At 34.3% G+C, this 18,497-nt stretch overlaps 1 protein-coding gene across 2 annotated transcripts in view; it reads right to left on the bottom strand.

Moving 5' to 3' along the window:
• DYNC2H1 (dynein cytoplasmic 2 heavy chain 1) overlaps nt 1–18,497 on the bottom strand; it is a 453,597-nt gene that overhangs the window by 400,572 nt on the left and 34,528 nt on the right. For both annotated transcript variants that reach the window (XM_056794452.1, XM_016433898.2), the window contains exons 14-18: nt 17,547–17,699; nt 17,372–17,470; nt 10,208–10,347; nt 6,623–6,851; nt 3,197–3,324 (exon numbers count right to left, since the gene is read on the bottom strand). In XM_056794452.1, coding sequence (XP_056650430.1) covers nt 3,197–3,324; nt 6,623–6,851; nt 10,208–10,347; nt 17,372–17,470; nt 17,547–17,699 — 749 coding nt within the window. The remainder of the gene's footprint in view (nt 1–3,196; nt 3,325–6,622; nt 6,852–10,207; nt 10,348–17,371; nt 17,471–17,546; nt 17,700–18,497) is intronic.

The raw sequence follows: 18,497 nt of genomic DNA on the forward strand, positions 1-18,497 counted from the left end.
AAATAGCTATTTATTGGATAAGGGGTTAGGGTATAAATTAAGAAAGAGGAAACAGGAAGTCCCTGACTTATCCCCATCCTATAGATGTCTTTAGGGGTTTGAGGGACAAGTCTGGGACTGAATCCCAGACTATCTTAATGTCTTTGTGGGCTCAAGATGATAGTACTTCTTGTCTCAGATATATGGTTTGAATTAGTCTTCTGAAGGATAGGCTATTTCCTTCCCCAAAGGGAAAAAGTCTCTATCTCAAAACTGTAACAGATGAATGGTCTGGATCTTCTACTGCTCAACAAAGGATTTAGTGGATGTAGCTTTATATGCTCAGTGAGGATTCTGCTCCTTCCCTCTTCAAGCCAAGGGGAGATAAGAACCAGCAGCCTCTAACTGCTCCTCCTTTTCTTAGCTACAATGTTCCATTCCCATCCCCCGATAACGGCAGAGTTCCATCTCATCTTTTCATGAGATAGCTTTGCAAAATTCAGTCTTGTCATTCATTTTGTCATTTCTCTCTTCCACATATATAAATATAATAGATTATCATTCAGTAAAAATGATGAATGTACAATTCTGATTAACACAGACTTCAAGGAGTATTTTCTTATAATTTTGCTTTTTTTAAGACAAAAATTAAAAAACACACAGTCAGTTCTTCTTTGCTGTAAATACGGATCAGGCCAATTCCCCCTAAGAAGATTTTTTAATATGAATGATTTAATTCTTAATTTCTGAAATAGGTAATATTTAAGTAATAGAACTTTAATGTTTATAGTAGGCAGGAAGTACTAAAGAGAGCCTCTATCACTGTAGAATCATAAGATGTATCAAAGAAAAGAGAAAACTCTTTCTACCTGCTTTAAGTCACTTTTTTCTCTTGTCCCCTTCCAAGACTCCCAACACTCAAAGTTCTTCTATTGAAGACAGAATGTCTTGGGCTGAGTATCTTCCCACCACAGAACAGGAAGTTTCTCCCTTTCTGCTACCCCACTTAGAATGAGGCCAAAAATGCTTCAAAGGTGAGACAGGAGAGAGACACTTATAGCACTTCATTAATAGAATTGATCACACTACCTCCAAAGTAAAGAACTTAACAATTTGGATGTCCATCAGTTGTAAAATGGCAAATAAGTTGTGGCACGTGAATGCAATGGAATATTACTATGCTATAAGATGTGATATATATGCATATATATATATATATATATATGTGTGTGTGTGTACATATGTGAAAAATACAAAGAACCATGGAAAGACATGAACTGACAATACAGAGTGAAGTAGAACCAAAAAAAAAGAAATCCAATATACACAATGAATGATATTATTAAAAAAAAAAAAAAGAAGCAGCACAAAATAAGTGAAAGTGAATGTTGCTCCAAAGAAGACACACCTTCCCATACTCCTCTACAGAGGTAGGAGGTTGGCGTCTAGGGCTGTAGAGTAATATACAAAGAACAAAATGTCAAGAATATCAAGGGAACTAATGAAAAAGATATGAAGGATGGTAGCCTAGTAATATCAAATCTTAAAATGTACAAATTTACTATAAAGCAGTAATCATCAAAATAATTTTGTACTAGCTAAAAAATAAAAGAGTGGATCAATGGAATAGATTAGGGGTAAAAGACCTCAGCAATCTAGTGTTTGGTAAACCCAAAGATCCCAACTTTGAGGGTAAGAACTCACTATTTGACAAAAACTGCTGGGAAAATTGGAAAACAATATGGCAAAAATTAGGTTTAAATAAATATCTCACTAGACCATGATAAGTTCAAAATGGGTGTATGATTTAAACATAAAGAGTGATATTAAAATTAAATTTGGGGAACATAGAATAGTTTACCTGTCAAGTCTATGGAGAAGGTAAGAATTTATGACCAAACAAGAGATATAGAACATTAAAAGACATAAAATGAACAATTTTGATAGTATAAAATTAAAAAGGGTTTGAACAAACAAAACCAAAGGAATCAAGATTAGAAGGAAAATAAACTGGGAAGAAAATTTTATAACAAATTTCTCTGATAAAGGTCTAATTTCTCAAACATATAAGGAACTAAGTTAAATTCATAAGAATATAAGTCATTCCCCAATTGATAACTGGTCAAAGGATATGAATAGGCAGTTTTCAGATGAAAAAATAAGAGCCATCAATAACCATATGAAAAACTTCTAAATCCCTCTTGATTAGAGAAATGCAAATTAAAACAATTCTGGGATACCACCTCTTGCCTATCAGATTGACCAATATGACAGTAATGGGAAATAATAAATGTTAGAGGAAATATGGCAACATTGGGACACTAATGTATTGCTGGTGGAGTTGTAAACTGATCCAAACATTCTGGAGGGCAATTTGAAATTATGCCCAAAGGGCTATAAAAGAATGTATACCTTTTGATCCAGCAATACCTCTACTAGGTCTGTACCCCAAAGAAAAAAAAAATTGGGAAAGGACCTATTTGTACAAAAATATTTAGAGCTGTTCTTTAAGTGACAAAGAATTGGAAAATGAGGGGATGTCCCTCAATTGGAGAAAAGCTCAACAAATTGTGGCATATGATGGTGATGGAATACTATTTTGCTATAAAAATGATGAGGAGGATGATTTCAGAAAGAACTGGAAAAACCTAAGTGAATTGATGCAGAGTGAAATAAGCAGAACAGGAGAATATTATACACAGTGAATACAATATTATGGAATGATCAAATGTGATAGACTTTGCTACTAGCATTAATTCAATGATCCAGAATAATTATGAGGGACTTATAAAAAAGAATGCTATCTACTTCTAGAGAAAGAACTGTTGGAATAGAAATACAGATGAAAACATGATTTGTCACTTGTTTATTTAGGTATGTGTTTGGGGTTTTGGTTTTACAAGATTATTCACTTACAAAAATGAATAAAAGTAGAAATATGTTTTTCGTGATAGCAAGTATAATCCAGACTGAATTGTTAGCTCCAGGAGATGGTGAAGAAAAAAGGGAGGGAAACAATATAGCTCATATAACTTTGGAAAACTTATGTGGAAATTTGTTTTTAAAATAAAAAATATTATTTGTTATTTGGGATGGCTCTCTGGGAAGAGAGAGGAAGAGAAATACAAGGAAAAATTTAGGCAATGTGAACATGAAAAATAAGAATAAAAACCGATTTTTAAAATAATATGAAATTAGTCTGTTCAAATTCCTGTACCTTGGGAGTCGTTCCACTTCTTTCCCTTTCACTTTGAGGGCTTTAAAATTTTTCTCCCAATCTTGTACAGTGAAGAGATGCTTCTCCACAAGAGTCTCCATATCCAGTTGTCCAATAACAACCCATTCCTTTTCAAAGATGTAAAAAAAATTAAGAATATGAACAGGTTCATAAATTCCTTAAAATAATATTTAGGAGGCTAGAATATACCTACATGATCTCTGGCAAAATGGTGATAAAAATGAAATGATTAACTAAGTAACAATTCATAAAGATGTGATATAAATACTAATCAGAGCCCTGTTATTGTTTTGTCAACTTCAGATGACATTAACTAACTGAAAATATTATTAATCAGTTTTTTTTATTTGAACCATGATTTTTGGAATGTTTATTGGGTTTCTACGAATTCAATCTTCATTTTAAAACTCCCCTGAATTAAAATTCCCTAGAAATTCCATCATCCCTTGTGGTGTTATCACCCTGGAATATCTTTCTGATACTGAGGGCTCTTTCTCTCACTTGTTAATTCCTCCCAGCATCTTCATTTCAAGGAAGCATCCAAACAAGCCAGTCACTTCTGCTTCCCCCAGCTCTGCTTATGACTTTTCTCCCTTTGAAAGTATTTCGACCCACTTCAACTTTTAGTTCCCTCTTATGTGTTGTCTTTCCTCTTTAAACTCCTTGAGGTAAGGGACTTTTTTGGGGGGGTTTGTTAATTGTATCTCCAGTACTTATCACAGTTTCCAGTAGTTCATAAGCTCTTAATAAATGCCTGTTGATTTGACCATAAGCACAAAGCTACATAAGTGTTAGAGACAGGACTAGAACTCAACACATCTTCTGACTAAATCCAATAGTCTTTCCACTATTTCATCCTATCTCCAAATTCTATCTATGGCTGTTCAATAAAATGACTTTACCCATAAGATTTCTGTATATTTCTTAATTCATGAAAAATTGCCAAGACAAAGAATAAATAAATCATAAAATGGAATTCTATTATGTAGACTCTGTTACTTCTGGAAAATACTAGTTAAAACATTAAAATAAAGAGACAGGACTATCCTATCCCCATTAGTTCATAAAACCACAAAGCAAAAAGTTCATAAAGGCTTGGGTTAGTTAATAATTCTCTAAAAATGAGTTCCTGAGTTCCAATATGATAGCATTCAATATACATTTATTGATTTAAACCTATAGATGCTATATTTTATATTTTTCTCACATTATAAAGAATCTTATTTTCTCTTAAAGCCAAAGCAAAAATTAGTTCATGTGGAAAATGTAGCAAATTTTAAACTTAACTTCCCCTAATGTACTAGGATGAGTATGTCATCTTGCCTAGCAGAATTAAGTAACTTGGACATAACCAGAGCTTCATTAATGTTTGTCAATTAATCTTGTGAAACATTTATATCAGAAGTTTAATACTGTTTTTCAATTTAACCAATATTAACCAATCTTCTCATATAACAAAAACCCTATAATAGAAGGTGATATAAGACTGGAAAGGAATAGAGATACAAAAATGAACCAACAAAATCCTGCTGCTTTTTCCATTACATTAACTCAAAATATTCTGGAAAGTTAAAAAAAAATTAACTTAACTCCCTGAAAATTCATGTCACTTGAATTTTTTAGATAACTTGAACATATTAAAACTAGAAAACAGCAGTGAGTTTCCTGCCTCCTCTAAATATAGTACATTGATTATTGTGCTGCAGTACAAACCAATGGCCTTTTGTTATAAATTTAATAGGAAGAAGTTTTATGCTTGAATATAGTGTAGAAAAAGAACCGTCAAAATTAAAAACTATAAATATTCAATGTCAAAAATAAATTAATTTGAATCTTTTTGTTTCAAAGACCTGTGAGGGACATAAACCATTTTTAAGCTTTAGACATCAATGACATTTGAAACTGACCTTTGTGAATAAAGCAGATCAAGCAGAAATAGGCATAAGGGTTAGGGTTTCTTTCAAAACAGAACTTTTTTTAGTTTTCAGCAAATTATGAAGATTTATGCTGAATCTAAAAATAATGCTATTTAGATAGAGCATTTCTTAATTCACAAAGGTTTATTTTTTCTATAATAATGACAATGCCCTTAAAAAACAATCACATGTCAAATATTCCAACTAATTTAAGTTATCAAGTGTTTACTTAGTGGTCAATTGTCATAAAGCTGAAAAAAGAATTCAAACAAAAAATGGTCAGATTAATAATCATAATATTTTTTTCCAAAAACTGATGAGGGAAGCATTGGTAGCCACAGCCATAGAGTTAGGCTGAAGACAAGTGAAAAAGGAAAGAATTTGTCTATTCATACAGATTTTTAATTAGTCACAAGGATACTTTATAGGGTTAGAGATATAAAGAGAGAATGATATATAAAACATCATATGTAATCTGTAGGCTTATATATATAATCTATATTATTACATAAACTTATTAACTGAAAAATTCTTTCACAGGAGTATCCCATTCAAGCAGAGATAAGTATTACATTATCTCCACTTTAGCATAAGCTTAACCTTTAGCAGATTCCAGTTTTATCCTAAGAAGATTGCAGAATGTGAAGGTCCATGTATTTAAAATCAAAATCAAAATACTATAACACTTCTATTGACATCTGAGATCAATCAAAGGATTAAGCTTTTGGTTTCCAAAGGGGCAAATTTTATCCTGAGTATATAAAAGCAAATAAAGTATTCTTCCAAATTCAGAAAGGTTACAAATTTTTGTTTGAATACTATGCTTAAACTAGGTTATACAATGCTCAAAGAACCTCATTTCTATGAAGTTTCTATAACAAAGTTTCATAACCTAAATCAATAAATTTATAGACAGACATATAGACAACTGGTTTTAATATTAGTTTCCTTTGTAATCCTATGTTTTTTTATTATATGCATTTAAAAACATCACTCTGAAAAAGGAGACATAGGTATCATCAAACCATCAGAGTCCATGACACAAAAATGGTAAAAAATCCTGCTCTGAAGACACTAGCTTTTCTAGGACAACATAAACCATTGGAAAAAATATCCATAATTATACAAGGGCTTCCTTTTTCACCAGAGTAGAGAATTAAGCCTAAATGAATAAAGAAATCAGTTTTCCAGAGGCAGGTCTCATTCATGATACCCCTATATTTCCATGGTTTGATTTTTTTTTTATTAGTGTCTTTGCTTTCAAAGACAAAGACAAAATTTTAAAATCTGAATTTTCTTTAGCTTACAGTAAAAATTGTAGATAAAAGAATTTCTAAATGTAGTTCATTGGTTTTCTATATTTGTGAAAGTTAATAATAATAAGATGTAACATTTATGGAGAATTTATTAAATGTACTAAACATTTATTGTACAATCATTCAAATAAAATATGGCAAAAATAAACAATGAAAAACTTCATCATCCTTACCTTAAGTTGTTCTGAAACAGCTGCCAGTCTTCTGAACAAATCCTCTGCTTTGCTGAATATAGTCAGAAATCCACTTGCATTTCTTTCAATCATAATAGCAAAGATACCTTCATCTCCTGCATCACCTACTCCTCTAAACTGGTTTGGGATACTGATAAATCTCTTCATTTCTCTGTAATATTTAGCCCGGATTTCTTCAAAGGGGGGTTTGAATTGTAATCTTCCTTGTCTATAAGATTAACAAATAATTTTAAAATGAAAATTTTAAAGAAATTTAAAAGGGTAGAGCTAAGATGGCAGAGAAGAAGGAGCATTATGGCCAAATTCATCCAACATTCCCCTACAAACAACTTTAAAATAATGCCTTGAATCAAATTCTAGAATAGCAGAGCCAACTAAAAATTGGGGTGAGGCATTTTTCCACCTCAAGACAACTTAGGCAGACAGAAGGGAAGGTCAATAACACTGGGGCACAGGGGCTGGCCTGGAGCCCATGTAGCAGCAAAATCTACTATAAGCTTTGGAGGCTGCATTAACAACATCAGTAGTTTCAGGTACTCTCAGACCAGATGGTAAAAAGATTAGACAAGTATTCAGAAAAGGGCAAAAGGGGACCTCTAAGCTAGTACTGGATGCAGGAATAGCTTCTTTTTGGCAATTCCATTGCCCATGTAATGCTCCTTGTAGAAAGAAATATTTGTGGTCACAAGGGAGTAGGAATCATGAAGAACAGAATGATTGCTTAGGGTTGCAAAGAGGGGCTCTTCCTGAACACAGATCAAGAGAGCAGTAACCATATCTTCCCCAGGATCCCACAATCTTGGAAACATTAAAAACGTACAAACCCCCAAAACTAGCTGTGAAAACAACAATTCAAAAATTCCTCATGCTTGGGACAGTCCTCAGCTCATCCCCTCACCCCCCCACCCCCCGGCCTTCCAGGGCAGGGGAGCACAATTTTAACAAGGTTCAAAATCAAGAAACAGTATGAAAAAAAATTAGCAAATAACAACAACAAAAAATAGAACATGGCCACAAAACATTATGATGGTATCAGGGAAAATCAAAATAAATGCAGAAGAAGACAATGACATGGGAAACAGTTATAAGCAAAGCCTCAAAGAAAAATATAGATTGGATACAAGCAAAACCAGATATCAGAAAGAGCTAAAGCAAGAGTAAAAAGATTAATTATAACAATCAAATAAGAGTGTCAAAGAAAAAATAAGGGAAAAAATGAAACCAATACAAGAAAAACAAGGAAATATGAAAGCAACAACAGAGTAAGAAAACTATTGATTAATATCAATATCAATATAAAGTGAATGAACATCAATTTAAAAAATTTTAATGAAATTCTACCAAGGAAAATAAAAGTAATATATCTCAAAGCTCAACCACTATGACTAGGCTGGATTATTCCAAGTATGCCAGAAAAATATTCTAAATTACTAATGAGAAAAATGCAAATTAAAACAACTCTGAGATACCATCTGCACACTTATCACATTGGATAAAATGACAGTAAAGGAAAATGACATATATTGAAAAAACTGGAACATTAAAGTACTATTGGCGGAATTGTTTCTGATCCAATCATTATGAAGAACAATTTGGAAACAAGGCACAAAGTGCTATAGAACTCTGTATACCTTTTGACACAGCAATACTACTACTCAGTCTACATCTCAAGAAGATCAAAGAAAAAAATAATAATTTATATATCAAAAACTATTTAAAACAGCACTTCTGTGGTGGCAAAGAAGTGGAAACTGTAAACCTCAAATTTCCTTAGACTTATAAATGTTGGAAATTTCACCATTGGGATATTTCATACTTGGAAAATTTCTTACTGATAGTCTATTGGAATGGGAACCCCATTGGCATGGGAGGTTCTTTCTCTTCCCTTCTTAAGATTACTTTAGGACAGAAACCCTTTGCTGAACAATGGAAAGGACTTTGACCTATGCTTAAGCATAGAACAGGAATTTCTTGAGTCTTGATTGATTTTAGAATTGATACAATGGAGATACTTGGAATAAATCTCCACCCTATTCAGTCCTAATAGGATTGAGTAAGGGCTGCAGCCTAGATCAAAATTTAATTATTCCAATATCTACCCTACTCAGGTTAACAGGATTTAGAAAGGGCTGTAGCAAAGGAGTAAAGATTTAATCATTTGAAAATATGACCTTCAACAGACATGTGCAAAAGCCAGAAACCTCTGGGCGGTCCTGGGTTAAGCTAGAGCCTCCATTGACAGGGAAATTGATGAACAGTGATTGGTAGATGTGAGGACTGAGAGGAGGTTGTTGAGGTTTTGGTCGGTGTGGTTCCTGGGCTCTGAGAAGGCTTGCTCTGAAGGAAGCTGAAGGTGGGGGCCTCTGAGACTGTTTCTCCATTTTGGACATGTGAGTAATAGGGACTGATCTCTTTTCTTTGCCCCAGCTATCTAAGGGCTTGGGCCTTTTGGCCCAGCCTAAACAGAAGGGGTATTTAAGCCCTATTCCCTTCTCTCCCTTTTTCTCTCTCTCTATCTCTAATTCCTTTCTTACTCCTATTGTAATTAAACTCCAAAAAAGGCTGACGGCTGACTTGAGTTTTTCATTTAGGAATTACATAGCTGATTCCTTGGCGACCTTAAATTAATATATATCAGTCTTTTAAAGTGATTCCCTTGTTACAAAACTGAGGGAATGCCTGAACAAGTTGTGGTATATGATTACAATAGAATACTATTGTGCTATAAAAAATGATAAACAGGATGTTTCAAAAAAAACTGGGAAGACTTACATAAACTAAATAAAAGTGAGCAGAACCAGGAGAACATCGTACACAGAAACGACAATATTTTTAATGATTGATTGTAAAAGATATACAGATACTTTAATCAAGACAATGATCCAAGACAATTCCAAAAGATTCATGATTTAAAATGTTATTCATCTCCAGAGAGACTGAGGAACTCAAAGTGCATGCTGGAACACACTTTTTTCACTTCATTTTTCTTGCTGATTTTTGGCAACATGGTTAACATGGAAAGATATTTTGTATGCCTTTGCATATATAATTGAAATCATATTGCTTGCCTTCTCAATGGGTAGGGGAGAACTGATAGGAGGGAGAGATTTTGTAACTCAAAACTAGGAAAAACAAATGGACTCTACAGACCTATTTGCCTCCTTTATGGAAGCTGTATCTTGCATAGTACCAATGGTAGATAAATTTATCATAAATGGTAAGGTCTTCTAGATCAAAGAAATTAAACTCACATTCCAAGGACCTCCAAAACACACTATAGAACTAGATTAAAAATGTAAATGAGAAATTAAAAAAATAAAAGATAGTAAAACATATGGAATATTAATTTGTGCTTTTCTAGGTCAATATGTGGTTGATGGGGATCTCTTTATTTTGGAGTTTGACAACACAGGTGTCAAACCCCAAAAGAAAAAGGACCACCAAACTATACATGAGGATGCTTGTGGGTCAAATATCAACTTAGAAAAACAAAAATAAATAATAAATACATTTTAAAAACTTAATTATAGACTATATACTAAAGAGTGGTGAAAATTTTCTTACTTGTAAGTTAAATCTATGTTTATTTCTGGCAAATTCTCATTAAGTGCCTCTAAGCCCATTTGGTACTGATGCTCCAAGGCTTTGTAGAGCTGATGATTCCAGTGCTGCTTCCATGCATGCATGTCACTTGCTTGGAATCCCTTAAATAAAAAACATTATTTAGTTAGAATTGGGTTATATTATATTTTCTTTTAATATTCTTATGTTAATATATTAAATATCATTGAAAGAAACATTGTTATATGAAATAATTATCTCAAATTCAACTTAAATATTATTTTAATAATTATTCAATATCAAAGTACTCACTTTTATAGCACTTTATTACTTATAAAGCATTTTCCTCATGACAACTCTTTTAAATAAGCAATAAAAGTATTACTATTCCCATATTATAGATAATGAAACTAAATCTCCACATGGTAAAGTGACTTGCCCTGGGATATACAACAACTGTCAAAGGCAACATTTGCATGTAGGTCTTCCAGATCAGGAACATCTGCACCAGGAGTGCACAACATTCATGAGAGCTACCCAAAAAAAATTTAAATGTGCTTTCTATCTAATTTTAACATGCCAATATTTTAATAAAAAGAAAAATATGTACAGGTGTATTATTTTCTAAGTGGTTTTGAAGAATTTGTCAAGTCTGTCATAGAATTACTCTACTACTTAATCATCATACATTTCAGTAAAAATATAAAATAGATGTTGAGGCATAAACTATAATGCTGTTCTTTTTGCATATGTTCTTCATAACCACCAAAAAGTGGGAAGTCAGGCTGACCCATGAAATTATGTCCTTTGGATAAATGATGAAACAGCCATCATTTGCTTCTCCAAGAACTATTGAATCGTTATTTTAAATAGTTGTGATTACCTTATGTATTACCATTTCAAAGGATAAAAATGTCAATATTTGAGAGTTAAATTACACCAGTATTCTCTCTTCATCAGTTTTTGGATAAGGATATTAGCATTTAGAGTAGCAATAGTTAAATAAGTATTTATAGAAAGTCTGACAACTGCTATTCTTAGCAGCATAAATGCAAGAGTAAGGATAATTTTGTACTTTGCTTTGTTCTAGATTGCTATGGTCAAGTAATGTTTCACCTGATGGACAATCAACTGATGATAAGCTTCTTCTCTCTTTGTACACTCCTTAGCTAAAACAGCCACTGCATAGCAGATGTCACCAGGAGGACACTTAAAGCCTTTCAATTTGATAGAACTGGTCAAAGCACTCATGACCTAGTATTACACCATGAAAAGTTGTTTAATTCCAAAGTTCTGCATAAATGAGTTTTAATTATTGACAATAAAGAAGCTAAAAAGATAGAGTAGTAGGCCCGGAGTCAGGGAGACAACTTCAAATGCTTCAGACACTAATCCTCTCTCAGTCCTAGTTACTACATCTGCAAAATGGGGATAATAATAGCACAGGGCTATGAGGAACAGCAAGATAACACTGTCCACAGAAAGTGCTTTACAAACTTTTAAGTGCTATATAAATAAAAGTTGTTATTTTTCTGTCATGTCCAACTTTATGTTATCTTGTCATCTTGTCTTTATCCACTCTTTAGGTATGGTATTGACTACACCCAGAAAAACTGACAGATTTGTTGGCAAATATCCTGGAGTGTCATTTTGTCATTTTTCTTCTCAAGTTCATTTTACAGATGAGGAAACTGAGGCAAAGAGGGTTAAATGATTTTGCACAGGGACACATAATTGTTCATTGTCTGAAGCTAAATTTGAATTCAGGTCTCACTGATTTCAGCACACTATCCATTGTACCTCATATGAATATTAGCTATTATTAAATAATAATCATTATTATTGTCATTCTCACCATTAACATCACAATATCATAAATTGCTACTTAAATATGTAGAAAAACATTTCAATCACCTAAAATGAGTTAATAACTGGTAAATGGAAGTTGTTTCCCTCAATATTAGCATGCTGAGAGCAAACAACAAAAGATAAGGGCTAAGATTTGGCTCTAGTAAACTAAAGTAAAATGGCTATGTACTTATCTAAATATTTCATAATGCTGAAGGACAATGTTTCCATACTGTTGAAATAAAAATTTAGTATTTATCTTTTTGTTTTAATCTCTATATAAATTTCTACTGAAGAATGATAAATATTTTCATATTATAAGATCAGAAAATTTGAAAGTTGAAAGGGACATTGGTGGCCATGTGGCCCAAGCATGAAAGGAATCTCCTAATTGCATAAGTTTATAAGAGACTTCAAGTTTGATTTTATGATATTATCTGTTTACATCATTATGTAAAAAATAGACTCGAATACAGGACTACAATCCCCATGAGCCTTTCCTCCACTTCCCCAGAATGCCTTGTAATCTCACCTGGGCCGAGATCGAGAAGGTATTTAAGCTGATTCAAAGGCTTTTGAGGGTCTCTTGACTCTGGGACTTCCGTTTTGGGGCAGGCCTGGCTTTTTTCATAATGTAGGTGAGGTTGTGTCTAGGCCACTCTATGGCCTGGACACGTGTCTCTTATCCTGTATTTTCTTTAATCCTTAATCTTCAATAAACCTCTAAAATATATAATACTCCTTGCAGAGAGAAACTAATTTCAGATGCCTCAGTCTCCCCAGTCTCCCCTAAATTTTAATCTTTACAGTTTGGCGTAACCGCTTCGGGAGAAAAAAACTCTCAATCTTCTGATTTAATCTTTAATATCTAGTACCTAGAAATTTTTTTTTTGAGCCATATCTCTCTGGCCAAGGTTTTCTACCCTTGCAAAGCTGCTACAGGCTCTGGACCTGTTGCGTTTGCTGCCCATCCCACCTGGCTCGGCCCCGTGGCTTCCTGCCTGCAGCCTGCAGCCCTGATCGTCCTCACCTGGTACCTGGTCCCAGCCTTGCCCACCCCCGCAGCCTCTCCAACTCCTGCTCCTGGCCTCTCACCAGCCTGCTGCCTGCCTGTTTCTGCGCCCCAGACCCACAAGCTTGACCCCAGCTGGCTCATCACCCAGATCCTTGGAGCAGATCTATCAGGACTCATTTCGACCAGCTGGTAACAGTATTGGCCACGTGGGTGGAGGGGAGAGAGGAGAGGGAAAGAAGAAAGGGCAATTTTCCCTTAGGCTAAGCCTCTGAGCAAACGGGATATTGACTCCACGTGGGCTCCACATGGACTGGGGCAGGAGGAGGGATCATATCAGGGGAGAGGAGAAAGAGAGACTAGAGAGAAGAAACAGATTTTTTCAAACAGAAACTTAAAAAGCAATGGGCTGTTTAAAAGGATTTTTGACTGTTCTGGTAATTTCATTGATTTTACCTGCCTGTCAGGGAGCAAACTCAGCCCAAAGATTCAACTTTAACTTTGGGGAGGAAAATGGGTGGCTCAGTGACCTGTTAGCCAGACATAAAGACATTCGGTCCTGGGTTAAAATCTGGCCTCAGATACTTCCCAGCTGTGGGGCCCTGGACGGGTCCCTTGAAACCCATTGCCTAGCTCTTATTACACTACCTTCAGACAATAGACATTTAAATGGATAAACACACCTAAGGAACTTAAAAGACTAAAGGCTATATTCTAAGGCATTTCAGACTCCAATGGTTTATAAAAATCTCTGTATTCTATTGCATTTTTTGTTATGGTTTAACTTTGTGATTTTAAGTTCATATATTACTGGATTCAATATTATTCTGCTTGAACTGAAGGTTGATTGAATTTATTTTGAATGTACTGAGTTTTAAAAATTCTGTTGTTTTTCCCCTATAACTGTGTTGAACAAATATTATTGTGAATAAGCCCATATATGAAAAAACAGCTTTTTTCTATTTTGCCAAGGATAGATGGACTTCAGAACTGGTTATAATTGTATTAACAACCTTTGGAAATTTTAATGTGCTAAATACATCAATGAATGATTTGATTTTAAGGGTTTTTTAAATATGATTTTTGGAATTTTTTTTAACAATCTGGTTATTGTAAACATTAAAATTTCTTAGACTTATGAATGTTGGAAATTTCCCCATTGGGAAATTTCATACTGAAAAAATTTCCTACTGATAGTAAGAAACTCTATTGGAATGTGAAACACTAGGCATGGGAGGGTCCTTCTCCTCCCTACCTAAGACTACTTTAGGACAGAAACCTTTTGCTGAACAATGGAAAGGACTTTGACCTATGCTTAAACATAGAACAGGAAGTTCTTTGAGTCATGATTGATTTTAGAATTAATACAATAGAGATACTTGGAATGACAGAATACAATCTCCACCCTACTCAGAGTAAAAGGTTTTAGGAAGGGCTGCAGCAAAGGATCAAGATTTAATTATTTGAGAATATGACCTTCAACAGACATGTGCAAAGCCACAGACCTCTGGGCGGTCCTGGGTTAAGCTAGAGCCACCATTGGCACAGGGAAGACATGGACAGTGATTGGTAGATGTGAGAACTGAGGGGAACTTAGATGGTTTCCTTAAGGATAGCAAGGCCTGAGGACTGGAGGGGTTGGAGGAGGTTTTGCTCTGAGTGAGGTGGCTCTGAAGGAGGACTGAAGAGGTTGCTCTGTGGGAGGATCAGGAGAGAAGCCTGGCTCTGAAGGAGGAGAATTCTCTGGAAACATTTCTTGAAAGGAGGCTTTCTTGAAGGTGGAACCTGAGGTTGGCATGAGAAGCCTTACCTAGAGAGATCTTGGGTGAGTGATAAAACCAACTGACTGATTTATTCATTCTTATTCCTTTCTTACTTTCTCTCTTTTTCTATTGATTAATCAGTGTATTATAAATTAAATTTCTCTATAAAACCCAGTTGGCTTGGGCATATTCATAAATTGGAAATATATTCCCTGACAACCATCTTATATTTATATAAAACCAAGACACAGTAGAAAACATTTCAGTGGTCATAATTGATATATATATATTTCCCTTGCTCCCAAACATTTTAATTATCACATTATTTTTGCCTGCCCTAAGGCCCATTAGCTGAAGTGAAATACATTTTATAACCCCCAACCTTCCTGCATTTCTAAATATGTGAATGGAAGTTGGGCAGTTAATCTCAGGGCATTTGTATCCCTAAAAGCCTCCAAAAAAGGAGCACCCCTTTATTTATACTCTTCAGCTCACTATTTTACTTCTACCAGAATGATATATAGATTTCTTGATTATGTTCTTAACCCAAGATGAGTTTTACCTTGTTTAAAAATATATATATATATATATATATGTTTATTACCAAGGTTGAAAGATTGCTATGTTTGTAAAAATTGTGACAAATGTCCATCAATTAATAGGTTTTAAAAATGTCATACAGCAACTTATGTGAAATATGAAAGTATGTTTGTTTGCTATTGCAATTAATTGGGCTATTAAGAATTTTGGGGATTTTGGTAACTATATATTTGTACTACTGTATTTTTAAAGATGAAAAAATTGTTGACCTTGTTCAATTCATTTGCCTTCTACTCACAGTGATCATGGCCAGATATTAAGAGAAAATGGATCTCATTTTTGATGAGAAAGCCTTGCATTTTATATTTTCTTAGCTGACACAGAGTATCAATGATTATAAGCTATATTTTTGAATTTTCTTTAAAGCTCTTTTATTATTATATTTTTCTTGCATGTGCAATATACTTTTTCAGTTTTTTTATTTATTTTTCTCTCCTTTTTATATTTGAAGCACATGTCACCAGCATTAAGATTTTCTTTAACTTTTTGACTTTTCAGTGCTACAAGTGTAAGATACATTTGCTAATGCATGCCCTAAAAAGCTTGTGACTATAAAAACGATGCCACTAATTATTTAAATAAATTATGGAACTTTGCTTAATGATTCTGTCTGATTCCAGGACAAGATATACACACAAGAGCCATTGCACAGAGCCAAAGAAAGGCCAATCCAGGATGGATTGATGCACTTCTAGGCCAATACAAAGGTTTTGAACCTAGTGTGAAGACTCGAGGTTACTATGTTTAACATGTGTTAAGACATAAGCTTTCCTTGTGTCCGCACTCACTCTGAAGATACTCACAGATGAGTATCCCCAAAACCTTGGCTCCTCCTTGGCTTCTATAATCTGGTCCCTTTCTTTTCTGCCTCTCATAGTGTGGTACCTTTCTGTAGTCCTGGCTAATGACTGGGTAAATGCATCATTGCTTAGATCATTTTGATTGGGCCCTGATTCAAGGACCTGTTATAGATTTATTTTTCTTTTTACTCGAAATTTTACACATAAGACTTTGATAGTCTATATTTTCATCCAGAGTTTTTTCTTTTTTTATTTGGATTTTTCTGAAGTCTTTTTAATATCTCTTGCCAATTGATTCACATACCTCATACCTCAACCATGCATCCCTAAGTGATCCTGTATTTGTCGATCACCCTATTAACAGGGGGGAATGTAAAAAATATCATTATTTAAATTGCAAAGTTTAGATTCCTTTTGAGAAGAATTTTAGGTAAAGAAGATGCTACCTCTCTGAATCCAGAACTGAACTATTGGAGAAGCCACCATGAAGAAGCCTCCAGACCACAAGTTGCACAAAATTGAACTTTGGGTATAGCTGATTGAACATTTATTTGTATGTATACTTTTATGCCAAAGGGGACTGGCCCCTAATTGGCTTTCTGTCAATGTGTTCAGTAACTATTGGTTTTATTCTTTTGTTTCTCTTATCCTCAAATTATTGTAATCTTTAAATTGACTATGTTTTCATGATCCTTTGGAAAAAAATTAATTTTTTCAAACGATCAAACGGGGGAATTTAAAAAATAGACTTGAATACAGGACTACAATCCCCATAAGCCTTTCCTCCACTTCCCCAGAATGCCTTGTAATCTCACCTGGGCCGAGATCGAGAAGGTATTTAAGCTGATTCAAAGGCTTTTGAGGGTCTCTTGACTCTGGGACTTCCGTTTTGGGGCAGGCCTGGCTTTTTTCATAATGTAGGTGAAGTTGTGTCTAGGCCACTCTATGGCCTGGACACGTGTCTCTTATCCTGTATTTTCTTTAATCCTTAATCTTCAATAAACCTCTAAAATATATAATACTCCTTGCAGAGAGAAACTAATTTCAGATGCCTCAGTCTCCCCAGTCTCCCCTAAATTTTAATCTTTACAATTAGTAGTTTGAAAATTTCAGATTTTACAATTTTAGTAGCATTATGTCATACCTGTGCTTCTACACTTGCTAAGCCAGTTCTCAATTCCTGGAGTCCATCTTTCCAGCGCTGTTGTTGTCGAAGTAAGTCAATGTTCATGAGCACTACAACCTGTTAAAAAGCAGAGTCTGATTAATAAAATAGGTGTGCTACACACAACCTCCTCAATTTTCTAAATACAACATACCTTTTCACAAAATGTGGCATGCCACTTTCTTAGTTTTCTGTTTTCAGTAGCAAGTCGTTCAGCAGCACTTTGTAGTTTTTGGATATAGCCTTCTAATTCTTTGGGATTATCCCAAGTAATCTGTGACTTTTCTCCAGCACCAGGTTTTGAATTCTAAGTAAACACAGATGATATTATTATATAAACAATACCTTTCTCTCAAAGGGCTCAAAGTATTATGAATCTTAATGTCATTCATATCCCACATGTCTGTGTGGTCTGAGAACTCAGTATACCCAAGTTAAATAATAAAATAATAAGCATATATATTTCTGTTGCACTATTTTAAAAAAATAATCATATCTTTGTCTTCTCAGGAAAGACCATATAAAAAAGTAAATACAGGTTTGGACTTGGAGTCAGACAAACTTGACTTCAATTCCTGACTCTAAAATTTTCAAGCAGTATGAATAAGAGTAAGTCACTTAATCCCAAGAAAGCAGTAGCATCATGCTAGAAAGTCTTCCAATATATTCCAAAAACAGACAATGTCTTCATTCACCAAAAGGCAGGCCTTGAAATAAAAGAAAAAATACAAATTTGCCTTTAATTCTATACAGTCCCATTAAGCTTCTACATTCCTAATGACAGAGTGGTAGAAACGAAGCATGACAAAAGTTGAAATGTATTATATATTATATTCTAACAAATTCAAATTGACTGATTATCAATGAAGGCGCCCTTTCTGCATTAGATGCCATTAACTGGTTAAAAACAAGTCAAGGGGGTAGCTGGGTAGCTCAGTGGATTGAGAGCCAGGCCTAAAGATGGGAGGTCCTAGGTTCAAATCTGGCCTTAGACACCTCCCAGCTGTGTGACCCTGGGCAAGTCACTTAACACCCATTGCCTAGCCCTTACCACTCTTCTGCCTTGGAACCCATACACAGTATTGATTCTAAGACAGAAGGTAAG

This window comes from Monodelphis domestica, chromosome 4 (genome assembly GCF_027887165.1).
Source record: "Monodelphis domestica isolate mMonDom1 chromosome 4, mMonDom1.pri, whole genome shotgun sequence".
NCBI classification, from domain to species: Eukaryota; Metazoa; Chordata; class Mammalia; order Didelphimorphia; family Didelphidae; genus Monodelphis; species Monodelphis domestica.